The sequence below is a fragment of the Rhamphochromis sp. 'chilingali' genome (assembly GCF_963969265.1).
Source record: "Rhamphochromis sp. 'chilingali' genome assembly, chromosome: 20".
In the NCBI taxonomy this organism is placed as follows: domain Eukaryota; kingdom Metazoa; phylum Chordata; class Actinopteri; order Cichliformes; family Cichlidae; genus Rhamphochromis; species Rhamphochromis sp. 'chilingali'.
In genome coordinates, this window is record NC_137947.1 from 29,346,505 (window position 1) to 29,361,099 (window position 14,595).

The window sequence follows — 14,595 nt, forward strand, 5'->3', positions numbered from 1 at the left end:
GTTTTCTATTCTTTTGCTTTCAATTCTTTTTGTCTTTTCCATGCTTCTCATCCTCTTCCTCTCACAATTTATTCCTCTGTGCCGGAATGCTCCCTGCAAATAGATGAGAAGAGGCTTTCTGTGCGCTTGCTGCAGTATTAACAAACAGTACACTGAGTCAGTAGAGAGCTGAGCGGACAGCTTGGAGGAATCTGATCCACAGCCGGCTGGAGAAGGAGCAGGATCACGCGTCGCAGTTGCAGATTTATCCGCCCTGTGATACTGTGCAACAACACCCCTCATTCTTTTCCCCCCACCATCCATCTCTCTGTCCTCATCTTGAGTGTTATTTTTTGACTGGATCAAGAAAATTAACTGGATTCTACTGCTTTATTTTTAGCCTTATTGGAATATTGTAAATATAAAAAGGAGCAAAGGGGGTTTGGATTTTTTAGGTGAAACGGAGGAGGCTGCTTGAAAAGCAATGGGAGAGAAAGATTAGCAGATTATCATAGGAGAGTGTTGAAAAGACGCATAAGCGATACACGTCTTAGTGAGCACTCTTTTTTAGTTATGAAAGAGACCGATTTTGGGATGTGAAGGACGCTGACTCGGCTAAAGCAGTCGGAACAGACTGCATCAGGAAACATTTTTTTTTCTTTTTTTCGGTCCTGCCCAGGGTGGGGAAGCAACTAGACCCACCCTGCAAGTTTAACTCTCTGATTCGATATTACTGTCCCGTCGTGGATTCTACATGGAGGGGACACATTCGGCATGTTAAGGAAAAGTGTTTTGGATTCTTTTTCTCCTTTTTTGCTGCAATGGCATCCAAATACTGATGCCATGGATTTCCTACACGTACAGATGTAAATCTGTTTCTTCCCATCCATCTCTCCCTTCCATCTCTCCTTGTTACTCCCTATTAGAGGCATCACTTTCATTTTTCCTCTTGTTAACCCTGCTGTGAAGACTATTGGAGTTCACTGTTGCTTCAGCTGGACATTGAGAGTTGAGCAGGACTAAACACGGACTAAACACTTATACGTCTATGCCAGCTCTTCAATTTTTCTCTGGGTGTCTCTGCGTGTGAGTGTGTGTGCTTGAGCGTTTATGATTGTGTGTATGCATGTACCTCCTGCACCCTTTTTCCTCTCTGTCCATCCTTGGAATACATATTTTTGTGTGTGTGTTATTGAGAGACAGATTCTGTGGGGTCCATTCCTTCAAATTTCCATTCGTTTTTTTCTTCTGGCCTTGTTGGAAACCTTTCTGCCATGTGCAAACGATGCCTATCACAGAGTTAACCCTTAATGAGCCATAAAGGACGACAGGGAATGATGAGTGAGTGTTCTGGGGCAGCTGCATCTGGGGCAGTAATCCTGGAAGAACCTGAAGGTTCGGGGGCTTCTGCGGGCCGGGGGGAGGGCCAGGCCCAGGAACAGGGTCCCCTTCGCTGTGCAGTTTGGCCTCGTCAGCAGACATGGCTGTGTGTGGTTCCTTTACTTATTGGTTTTATTGGCCTTGGATTGAGCCTGATGCTGCTGAAATGGATTGTTGTTGGTACAGTGAGGGATTACGTCCCAACAGATCTAGTGGATGCAAATCGAATAGGACAAGATCCCATCTTCCTCTCCAAGCCAAGTGGGATTCCCAAGAGCCCCGATACTACCACTACTACAACTACTCCTACAATCGATAGCAGGAACCCCACTGCTAGAACTGCTACTGTGGCAAAAGGTAGAACTCGCACTACTGCTACCACCACAACTATAAATGCTAGAGGGGGCGGGGCGTCAGGCAGTCAGGTAACTCCTCGGAATCCTGGAAGTCGTAATGGACGTGGACCTTCAGGTTTTACCACAACTACTGCAGCACCACGTACAACTTTCATAATTGGAGCTGCAACATCTAGCTCCTCACCGCCCAATCCGACGGTTCTTCATGACTCTACACAGATGTGGACGGCAGAACATACTACTACAGAGACGATCTCCACCACACTCACTACACGTACGCACAGTCACCGCAAAACCCGTAAGTCTTTCATATACTACTGACTTGTGTTGTGTTTCAAAAGCTCCACTGATTGGTTAATCATCACTAAATATGACATCTGAACTTTTTTTTTTTTTTAAACGTGATCTTATGGTTTCTTCCAAAACTTTTTTTTTTTGCAATTTAGGTGCATGACCTTCCTGTTTGGGAAATAATGTTCTTGATTGGTTTTATAGTCAAAACATTGAAGATGAGTGATCAATAGTATTGATTGGCATAGCGAGGGTTTCTAAGTAGTAGTCAATAATCAAGTTTAGGTATCATTTTGGGTATATATAGGTTTGGAGGGTTTTTTGTGTTTCTCTAATAATCAAATGATCTTAAAATTCTTTTGCAAACAAACCACATGAAAAGATCTTCTGCAGCATCCTGAGTAACTTGAATAGAAATTTATTCTGATGCATTAGATGGTGAATCTTTCCCTTCTGTTTTTACCTCTGTCGTGCTCATACTATTGATTTGTGCTACGGGGAATTTTCTTGCAGCAATCAATGAAGCACACACCCGCACGCAGAGACACACGCACACACACACACACACACACACACACACACACACACACACACACACACACACACACACACACACACACACACACGTCTTCCTCCATGACAAATTTCTCAGCTCCCAAAATGGTGTCACATTGTGTGCTGAACCTTCATCTGCTTGTTATGTCCCTGTTTCTGATCTGGGCTTTGGACTACGCTCACAGCTTCACAGTCACAGGAGTTGCTTTATTTTTAACAGTGTGATCTCATGCACTGCATGTATCAAGTCTCTCGCATCTGTGCAGAGGGGTACAAAGCCTCACAAAGAAAAAACTCAAACCTAGCATGTGTTTCGTGATTTTTAGCTGATGTGGGTTCCTATATTTCATATGCTGTTTATTCCTTCCTGCAGTTTAACACTGTAGTTAACTTTCAGTTGACATAATATCAGTTAATGAGTTAATGCCAACGCCATGATCAATTACTTGTGAACTAATAGATGAGAGTGCATGTCATATATCGTTTATCATAGTATACATCATCAAGTATTTTGGAATGTATGATGCACACAATGCCCCCTATTATATTATGATAATTACATATTGACAGTCATTTTTTAAGTATCTGATAAACAAAATCACTCCATTCCACCTTGTGTCTTGACTGCAAAGGTGCAGCTGCTTCTTTTGTATCCATGATAATGAAAATGTCCCCAGATTACATGAGAGACCGGGGAATGTTCCCTCTGATAATTAGAAACATAGAGGAAAAATTGTGTATCATTTCATTACCAGGAAGAAAAATGGGAGCCATTCATCATCATCAGTTCATTTATTAATTAACCATTAAAAAGGAATGCCATTTCTCCACCAAGTGAAAACCATTAAGCTTCGGTGATAGATATCCCAGGGAAAATGTCATTCCTTCACCAGCTCGCCCAAGAAAGTTCTGGCGTTGCACAATTGCCAACTTGTGCGATAATCCTAAACACCCTCCACCCTCCCACCTCTTCTATTCTACCACCCACATGCTGCTTTGATGTGAAAAGGCCATCATTTTTACATTAACTATCCATTATGTGTAAATGCGTTATATAATATGACTGAATTGGCTGTGTTGGCTTATGCTCAGAAACTGGAGAATTAAAGTATAGCGGGCCATCTGTGTGTTCTTATCAATGCTCTCCCTTCCTTTGTAGGTCACAAAATGAAGAGTGACACAGATTTGTATCTCACACTGGGCTGTGGTGCTGTAACTGATCTGTTAAGTGAGCAAAATAGTATGTTGCCGTGCACACGCTCTCAATGTAAACTTAAGATCCCAGATGTAAAAGTAGAGCATACCTAAAATATTGGCTAATTTTTTGTTATTTTATTTTCATGACTAAAAGCATTTTTTATAATAAAAAATGATTTACTAGGTTTCAAATATTATTGTTAATGTAAACACAGAAATCTATATAAATAATTTCTTTTCTTAAAAAACGCTCGCCAAGCACAAAGCTCCTAGGAAAATAAAAAATAGGCAGTTATAAGCCTTTTTAGAGGGGGTCTAAAGTAATTCTCAAGTAATTCTCAAGTAATACTTAAGTATTTCAGCTATTCGTGGGCGGTTGGGTCCTTAACCACCGCGAATACCGGGGGTTAACTGTACTTTCATCCGCAGAACTCCTGATGCTTTTTAGCTTTAAGGGATATTTGGTGACATTCTAGCTTGTCAGTCAAAAATTCAGGGTCTGGCAACTACAGGAAGATATTATAGTTAGCAAGTGTCACTTTGCAAGAGTGACTGACATATCTAAATCTGTCGCAAAATCTTAAGTTATCCCTATGCTTTAAGCTGTAGAAAAAAAGAGACCTAGGATAAAAGATATCATTAAAAGGAGCCAAGTGACCTCTGTGATACAGGGCAAAATGTCACTAATCCCAGTGGGATAAAATGAACTGAAAACTGGATATGTGTTAATTTAACTAACTGTAACTAGTGCTTCAGATATAATGAACTAGAAATCAAAACATATACAAAATAAAAATAACACGTATTAGTAAAGAGTAGCAGATGAGACTATGTAGTCATGAGTAAATCCATGAAAATGTTGATTCAGTGGTGAGAATAGACCAGGACTTTGTGTTTTTGTGTATGTGTGTGAGAGACATGCTACAAACACAAATGAGAGAGAGAGCGATAATGATACATTCAGTAGATTCTGATTTTTGATTGTTCTTTACGAAATCATTTTCAGTGTTAAGCTTCAGAAGATGTCGTAGTGCAGTCTGAGGTCTTTGCCTCCATGCTGAGCCACTCAGTGGGATTAGGTAACAGTCAAACACTGGCCCTGAAACCTAAATCCAGATTAACAGCCCATCACCATGACCATGGAAGCAACAGAATTACATCAGCCCACCTATCAGTCACATGCATTCTACACAGACTTACAAGCAGCAGCCTAACTCCTGCAGGATTGTTTTGATATATGATCTGTGGCGGGATGTTTTTCATTAAATGATGCTGAGGTGACATGTTTAAGGCAGCGTTTTGTCTTAGCCATGTTTTAGGATCCCTCAGGGGTACTGTGAAGCAGTCTGGGGAAGTAGTTTATGCTTATGTTAACAACACAGATATGACAATTACACAGAGTGAAGTTGTGTTTATAGCTTCATTCTGTGGCAACAGTATGATGTAGGGAAGTTGTATCTGTTTGTAGTGTTTATGACAAACATATATATTTTAAATATGCATATTTTACAGAAAATAAATCGACTTATTTCTTTGTGCAGATTCTATTATTTCATCTGGCCAGAGCTTTTTATGAGGACCTGTTTATGGTTAGCATATAAAATAAAAGGATAGTTTCTGGGCTGAGCTCTGGTTAAGAGAGATGCTTTTCGTCCCCTGTGTGATAAAGTGAAACATAGTTGTTTTTTCGTCCAAGTTGTCTGATAAGGCTCTTGAGGTTTAATAAGATACACATTCCATGGTGGTGTTGGCATTCCTAATCCCAGTCTATCTTTAACCTCTCAATCATTACTATCATTCAAGACAGAAGAGTTAGTGCTATTATTGTTTGGATTTCAAAGTCGTTGTTTCCTAAAAGAAACAAAATATAAATTAACTCATTCACTGCCAGCCATTGGCAGTGAATGAGTTAAACCCATTGACTCATTCACTGCCATTGACGGCTATAGACGTCAATGGCAGTGAATGAGTTAAATGATCAATTTTGAAAGTATTCCATTCATATATTTCTTTCTAAATGTATCTGTTCAGTCACTCATTTCATCTCCCATTTAATCTGATGACGAGATCTCAACAGTAAATTAATCAGAAAATTTACTTCAGCTTTCGTCACCTCTGGCCAACGCCAGCGGCATCACTGTACATGTTTGCATTACACTAATCATCTCAGAGGGAGAGCTTTTCAGTTTTAAACCAGACTTTCCTTTTTAAACCAGATTGTACAGTTCGCGATCTTTATATTTGGATTAGCTGTCTGGAAGCTGCTTAGGAACAAGTTCCCAATGGGGTTTTTCTATGTACTCTATGTGTGCACTGTATTCATTGATGCCTGTGCCACAGCAGCCTATGACTAAATACAGCTATATATATTTAATGCATTTGAACTAGCTGCGACCACTTGTGTGAATAATAACGCAAATAAGCACCGTTCTAGAAGTCTGATTGCCTCCTTTGCAAAGAAATGACTTTTCTGCACAAAATTACAGCTTATGGTTGATGAAATGTGCTATCCAATATTCTCTTGTGCCCTGTAAGAAATGTGTTATATTTTCTCAAGAATTCTGCCAAACGGTTGAGGTTGTTACTTTAATGGGTTATCTGAGGTCTAAGCAAAAGAGAGAGAGAGGGGAAAAAAAGATCCCATACTATTTGTAATCAGTGGGCGGGCAACTGCACTGAGCCCCAGACTCCCATGGGCCCAGAAAGTCTCAGCCATCTGTTGTTAAGTTGATAAGCTGCAAATTTAGTTTTGGAATTTGTCACCTAATATTGAATTTAATCCATCGATGATGCCATAGCTTATATATTTTATGGCAATCCATAGCATTAATATTAATGTATCTTCCATGTAACGTGACATACCCCTATCTTACTGACTGCTTTGATACACACAAATGTAGCTATATATGTGTGTGTGTGTGTGTGTGTGTTTTCCTTGTGATCCACCTTGAGTGGGATGGATATAACCAAACACTGATCAAAGCACCTTGAAGTTTTTTGCTGATGCAGGCTGCGATGCTTGACCACTAACCGATCACCTGAAAACCTGTCATCTCATCTATTCAGAGTTTTAATTTGCTCGAGATGCTGTGCAAACAAAGCTTAACATGCCTTTGATTCATTGTGATGAAATGTCTTGCAGGGAGAAGAGTGATGAAATTTTAATGATGCGAAAGAGAAACATGTTCAATATGTAGTGCAAAGTGTAAATAATTGAAAATGGCCCTTTCACGAATCATCCCATACTGAGTAATTCCCCACTTCAGTGAATGCAGGTGTTTAGGGTTCTTTCACTTTTTGCAATGGGCGAAATTGCTTTCGGTGGTGAGGAAAATAAGACTTAAAGGTTTAAGAATTTTTCAGAAATGTTTGCCAAGGTTGAAAGTCTCCATCTGCCTCACTTCCTTTTTCCTGTTCGCCATCCCTTACGAGTACATCTATCAGCAGGGTCCAGATGATTATAAAGTGCTGCCGCTAACTTCTGAGGAGCTTTTAATAATTCATTCAGGTTTAAGCTGCCTTGATTAGATGAGGCTTACACTATTTTATTGGAGCCCATGGTGTTGAAGGTAACAGCAGATGAGATGTAGGAGAAGTAAATTCCTTTTCTGGTCGGGTTCTCCAGAGGAAGCTGCCACCTGCTAGCTAAGTGCTCCAGTGTTTCCACTTTCTAAGGTGTTTTCTAATGTGTGGTCATTCAGAGTGCTCGTGGAAAACAGAATCATCAATATCACAAACTGGAATCGCTTTAAAAAAATTTGCATTAGCAATAGCATTTTTATTATATATATTAGGTTGGACAGAACACAAGGACTGTATTGATTTTTCTGGGTTGTTAAATATGAGAGTTTTCCATGGAGGTAAATAATCTACAGCCCCCCCTTTTCCCCCAAGCTGCACCTTTGCCTCTCCCTCTTATTAAATCTGTCAGCTGGCCTACAGCAGCAAACCATTTAAAAAAAGTAAGCAAATAAATATTAGACTGTTATGAGTTCAACTATAGCCAAGAGCTCTTTTTTTTGCATGTTTTGCTGTACTTATTTTCGGGGAGTTTAGACTGGGACACACAGCTCAGGGGGAGGGGAACTTAAATACCTAGTTGACCTGCAGAATCAGTGGACATAATAAAACAAAAGTAATAATTGTATGAAACCAAGACGTAACTTGGCTGTAAAAATGTAAACAATGACCAATCGAAAGCAAGCAGCTTTAAGTACCAGACGGCAAATCAAACATGGAAAAAAGGCAGCAAATGAAGATGTAACCTAGCAGGGTATCCTGACACCGTACAGCCTATCAATGGCCTATTTTGTAGTTTTAAACAGTGTGGTCTGAATCCAGACTTAAACAGAATGTCTGGTTTTGGGCAGGCACTGTTCTACCACTCTATCAATTTTCTATCAATTTTCATTTAACTCTCCATTTGTCGGAGGATCAGATAATCAGAAAGTTACGTTTGACTTCTGGTTGCCAGGATTCGTGTAGATTCACATTTGACATCTTAACAAGTAAATGTTTCAGCTGTTGGCCCCAAACTCCAAACATGCTATTAACTATTAACTGTTCAAAATAGCAGATCCTGCAACACTGAAAACATGTGAAACTGGTAAATGCTTTGTAAGGACAAGAGAAACATGAATGTTCATATATAAATGCAGAATTTCCAGAACTAATTTACACTGTTTCAGTCTCATTTAGCTCCCATATTCATGTGTTCAGTATCATTTGGTGTTCAAGCAGCCTGTCAAAAACCAGGAAGGACTATACCACGAAGGAAAATTGTCCATATGTAGACATTAACTTCAAAAAATATATATTTTTTTCCTATTCCAGTGTAAAATATTCAACACTGGTCTGAAAAAAAAAAAACCAGAAACAAAACTCGTTCACCTTACATTCTGCTCATTATGCTGCTGGCACCTGGTGGTAAACAATGCCATTAGCAAAGATAAAATGCTGAGATAGAAATTATTTCACCTTGACATACAAAGGGCTAGCAGAGGGCCCAGCAGTTCAGCCCAGAACCAGTTCTAGTCCGACATGATTTCTTTCATTGACTAAGCCGCTGATTGAATTTTCTTTACACTGCTATCTCTCTCTGTCCCCCTCTCTCTCCTCGTGTCACTCACTGCATGTCTCTCAAGGTCAGCTTGACTGAATCATTTTGCTGCCACTCCTGCAGCTGATGTTGACTTTACTCAGTGGAGTTGCATTATGAGTGGTTATATGCAAGGTAAAACTCAAAGTTAGCATTTCCAGTAAAGATGGAACGCAGGTATTGCAAAGTAAAATACATGAAAAGAGAGCATCCCTTGTTCAAAGAGCGAGAGAGAATAAAAAACGTGACACAAAAAGTAAGAAAAATTGTGTTTGGTTGATTATTTTTTATGCTGTAACATTACTTCTTGGCAGTAAATCTTATACTGTTGGAAAGCCTTTTTATTAGCCTTTAGATGATGCTACATTTGCAAGGAAAATGCATTTGTAGGTTGAGCAGCAGAGTTGAGTATGTGGGCTGGGCCCATGAAAAACTTACAGCTTATTCAGCAAAGAAGCAATTGTCTTGCTTCCGTGCTGTTTAATTGAAATGTAGACATGTATTATCTATTCTGACATACAATAATGTGTAATACAAACTAGACAAAGATAATCTTGTTTTTTATCAATCATCAACATTTCATTGCATATTGTGAAGAAATGTAATATTGCATCAAATTAAACTTCAATTAAACTGTTTAACAATAAACATTCTAAAAAAGTAACCAAGGTGGTTCAAATGAGATTTTACAAATACATGATCTTATGAACTATAATGTTAAATCTAATTCCTTTTTACATTTAGCACTGCTGCTGCATACGTTATCTTTCATTTAAGGTCTAAATAAAGATGCCCTCATTGTAATCTAATAAGCCAATTTTCCTGACAATCATTTTACACATTAGCATTACCTAAGTGGTTCCAGCTTGTTGTTTAGTTATTGGTAATGATATATTTTCTAAATCTAGGTGTCTCCATTATATGAGCAACCTTAGCCTAAGCAGCCTATGCAGGTTATTGATCCCATCGTGATTGTATCCTAGTCTTTTGCCACTCAGCAGTTTAGCAGGCAGCCCTGTGAGCAAACGGGCCTGCGTATGGGTGTGGGTCTGATTATCCTGTGCTCACTGCATTTTGCTGTGGTTATTTTTAGCTTCAAAGATTGTTGCCAGCTTCTCTCTGTGAGGCTGCGTGGACTGGCTTTTCTGGTGGAGGCCTTGGAACTGACAGCACTGGAGGAAATAGAACAAAGAACCACGGAGGCAGACAGTTGAAACAGTGACTTTAGTGTCAGTAGAAAATGTTTTTATTTGGGAAGCATAACAGCTAGGGAGGATTTAGCATGTTCAGCTCAGTGAAAAATGATTTCTGTCTTGTGTTTGTTTATTTTGGGGATTCTGCCATTGTACCGTATCTTATTATGCAAAGTAACTGCAATTGTCTTCAATAAGACTCTAAAGATGTAGGAGGCTATTTTCCAGGAAATCAGAGCTGTTAAGCAGGCATTAGTCATTATGTTACCATGCTGAAGGCAACAGGAAGCTATCCAGAAGGTCACTTTCACCTTTGTGAAAAACACACTTCAGTCACACACACACACACACACACACACACACACACACACACACACACACACACACACACACACACACACACACACACACACACACACACACACACACAAACTCATTTTCACTACCAGTTTGTCACACATTCATTCTTGGTCAGGACTATGGGTGGGACACAGTAATGTGGTATATGCTTCATTGTTTCTTCCTTCAATACAATCATCAAAGCACTGCCATCAATTATGATTAAGTGTTTATTTATTGCAAGTGCTCTAAATACATTCTACCCACAGTTTGACTTACTGCATTTATGACTTTATGAGTGCCCTCTGTTTTCTTTAATATTGTATTTTTTCTTCTTCAATTTCATGGATATTGTGCTTTAATATATTGTAGATATGGATCGTATATAGCGATACAGAATTGCTGTATCATGGCACTATTGGTATTTTTGGCAACATAAATTGTAACCATATCGTAACCATATCATATTGTAAGCCAGTCATCAGAGCCCTGTGTCAGCACATTTTAACACACTGTCGACCATTTTAAATCCACTTTTGATATTCAGATTGTCTAACTATGTGTAAGTATAAAACTAGAATAGGGAGGCTGCAGTGACCACACAAATCACAGGAAATTGAATCCCACATAGGTCCATCATTTCTATACTTCTGTGTTTCATTGTTTTGAGATATTTTTTTCAGTCACATTTTGGTTTAGCTATAGACAACCAGCTATTTGGTTAGGTCTGAGGGGGGAAAGAAATCATGGTTCCTTTCAGCAAGCAGCCAATTTCAGCAGCCTTGTTTATTTACTCTCTTCTGCATATCTATAACAGGTCTTGAGGGTCTGCTATTTAAGTTTGCTCAGTATATAAAAATATGCAAGAGGTATCCTGTGTGATGTTGAGGTTGTATGGGACAAGTTCAGAGCGGAGCTGCCATCATATGAGAGACAGTGGTCCTCTCAGCTCTTCGAGCAGATAGTCACATCATTTCTGTTTTGTAGCCTGACAAAGAGCATGTGTTTGTGTGTATGTCTAAACAGGAGATTCAGTATTCTACCACTGTGGCTGTCTCTTTTAGTCTATAATGCTGTCAAACAGTTTGTGTTGTACCTCATATATATCTATTTGTGTGTTTGTGCATATATGCAAAAATCTTCTTCGTACTTCTATGCCTAGTGTCTCCTGTTCTCGTGTCTCCTGTTTTTCTGTCTGTCCTCGGGACACTTATGAGGTCAGACCAACTTTCTGTGACAAGCCAGGTGAACTGGTGGGTTGTCTGTATGATTTCGAAGACACAGGCCTATTTATGACAGATGGACTCCCTTGCTTTCTCTCCTTCGGCTGTCTGACTCAGAATTTGGGAACAGATAAGAAAAAAACAAACAAAGTATATATTGTACAATAAGGCTGATGTGACTGAGCATAGTTTAAAAGCCAAAGGCAAGAAAGCAATGAATGGCAACAGAAAAATATGGGGAAAATTTATTTATTAAATTAATAAATAATAATCATAATAATTTGATCCAAGGTATCCACTGAGGATGCACAAACAGAATTACAAAGGAAACCTTTCCATATTGATAAGATGAGGGGGAAAGGAAAAGAGCCTTGGTCCATTGCAACCGTGCACTCTCCCTTCATTCCCCCTCTATTTTCTCCTCTCTGCCCACTCAGTTCATTTACATTTACATTACACCCAGCTGGACTTGATTTGGTGGCCAGTTATAGATGCCGAGATTCTGATGTTGTTTATCGTAATGGGCTCTGGGGGCTAGCAGTGTCAGCTGTTTGCAAGGTGGTAAGTGCAGTCAGTTTGCTAGTTACAAACTAAGTAGCTTGCTGCAGTGTTAGCAACCTAAGAGTTTAATGTCTGCTGCTTGTCACAGTAACTAGCTAGTTGGGATATCTAACAAAGTCTGTTTGCAGTTAAACCCTTTTGGACCTGTTTTCTTGGCCTGAGCTTTGACACATCTTATAGAAATCATTATATCTGTAATAAAATATGATAATTGCAGTGATTAATAAAAGCACCTATTATCTAATAACAGCCATAAGTGTTAGACTTAGAGCATAATAAATCATTTGAAACCGTACAGAGTTGTTGTGTGAAAGCCAGAGATGGCTAATTCAGGCTGATATCATTGATGCAACTGTGACACAACTGTGACCTCATCTACCCCACTGAAACTAATGCTGTCAGAACAGGGCATTTTGTGTAATACCAGAAGGTCATTCATGCTGGAAAAAAACTCAGCTGAATCACTGCTCAGAGACCAGACAATTCCCCAGCCGCCAAAATGTAACACATTGCTGCTCTATAGCAGAGTTTACACTTGCTGCACATTATTATTATTATTATTATTATTATTATTATTATTATTATTATTTTTTTTTTTTTTTATTTTTTTATTTTTTATGGGAATTCAAGTTCATAAATATAGTTGTTGTTAATTTGACATCTTTAGTAGTATTTTTGGATTTTTAAGATCATCACTGCCAGTTTTTTTGTTTGCAAACAAATACACAGCTGATGCTGAATATGTTTCCACAGAGTAGTGCTGCTTCTACAGTGCTGAGGTATTACTCACACATTTACCCATTATTGAACAGTCAGTTTTTAAAGTGGTTAGATATTGCTGCCCAGGTAAAATAAGCAAAGTCCTCACAGCTGATATATATGTAGTCTCTCTCTCTCTCTCTCTCTCTCTCTCTCTCTCTCTCACACACACACACACACACACACACACACACACGCACATCATGCACAGGCTGTTGCTAAAGTAGGTAAGGTAAAGTAGGCTTAATACGTCAGCTAAATGAAGATGAAGCACTGAGGGAGATGTGGTTTGAAAGAGTGCAAGAATGTGTTAACAAAAGGAAACATTAGGAGCAGGCTGAGATGTAGACCAAAATAGTCCATCAATCCATACATTTTGGAGGGGGCTGATGCATATAGCAGCACGCAGTCTCTGCGAGCCAAAGTAGACCCCAGGCAGCTTTCCAGGCTATCACAAAGCTAATGCATACACACGCAAAACATCTCATTCACACTTAAATTGACACTGGAGGCAATTTGGGCTCCCAAATGAAGTTCAGGAAACTTGCAAAACCCATACTGATGAGGCAAAAACATAAGATCTTCTTGTCTCACATAAACGCTGCTCAGAGCAGTTAGACATGCTAAGACTGAGGAAGCAGGATAAACAGTTTTGTGCAAACTATGAAAACTAAGAGAATGGTTGATTAATCAGTAAGTCCTCTTAATGTTGATTAAACTAATGATTTTGACAAATTTTTTGTGTCACAACTACAAAAATGATCTGGCATGGTTAGAGTTCAGCAATAACTTTATGAACTATCTATGATAGCAAATATTCTCCGATCAGCTAATTATTCATTTTCATGCTTTTTGTCAACACCAGTTTCATTCTGGCAGGCTGTGGTGCCCCAATACTGACAACAGTTATTCAACTGAAGTAAACTGTGCACTGAGCAATCATCCAGTTTGATTATAATGCCCACTGATGTTGCTGAGATACATGCCATCACAGTATTATCTTGGTAAAGGCAAACTGAAACGGACAAATAGAAATTACACCACATCCTGGCTGCCCTACCTTCACAGTTTCCTGTGTCTTTATGGGACATGCATTTATGGAGCAGTGGGCATGTGTGATACAACACAGCACAAACAGTTTGTGCCATGAATACTCTCTTTTCCTACATACCGGTATAAAAAATTATGTTATGATAGTGAACTATGAATAAAACGGCTTTAGTGATGACATTTTTCAGTGATTAGCTGGACAGTGGACTTTCAGTCATCGCTCTTTACGTTTTGAATCTTTTGCTGTATAAAAATTGCTTAAATTGTTTCTATTACACAATAAGTCAAACGTGGCCTGTGGTTTAGATGTGCTTGATTCCTGCAGAGATGAACACATCAGAGTCATGAGCTGTCAACACTCCATCCGCCACATGTCAGCGGTGACTGATGTCCAGCGGCAGCACTCTCTGTTTCGCAAATCACAAACACACACTTTCTGCAGCACATGCAAACCAGTTGTGGACACACACATCTACACACCACCTCCCACATGAAGACAGCTAGGGCATCGCACTCGTGGCCATGTGCCCTGAGAGGAGCACAGAGAAAGATGGACAGGCAGCAGGGACACGGAGTCAACTTCTCACTTCAGATAATGAACCACATGTGAAGCA

The 14,595-nt window shown here is 39.3% G+C and overlaps 1 protein-coding gene across 1 annotated transcript in view; it reads left to right on the top strand.

The window, feature by feature from the left end:
* Positions 1 to 1,272: 1,272 nt before the first annotated feature.
* The window catches only part of nrg3a (neuregulin 3a), a 356,242-nt gene continuing 342,919 nt past the window's right edge, over positions 1,273 to 14,595 (top strand). The window contains exon 1 of the mRNA XM_080868339.1: positions 1,273 to 2,013. Within this exon, the coding sequence (XP_080724465.1) occupies positions 1,290 to 2,013 (724 nt within the window). The 5' untranslated portion in view covers positions 1,273 to 1,289. The remainder of the gene's footprint in view (positions 2,014 to 14,595) is intronic.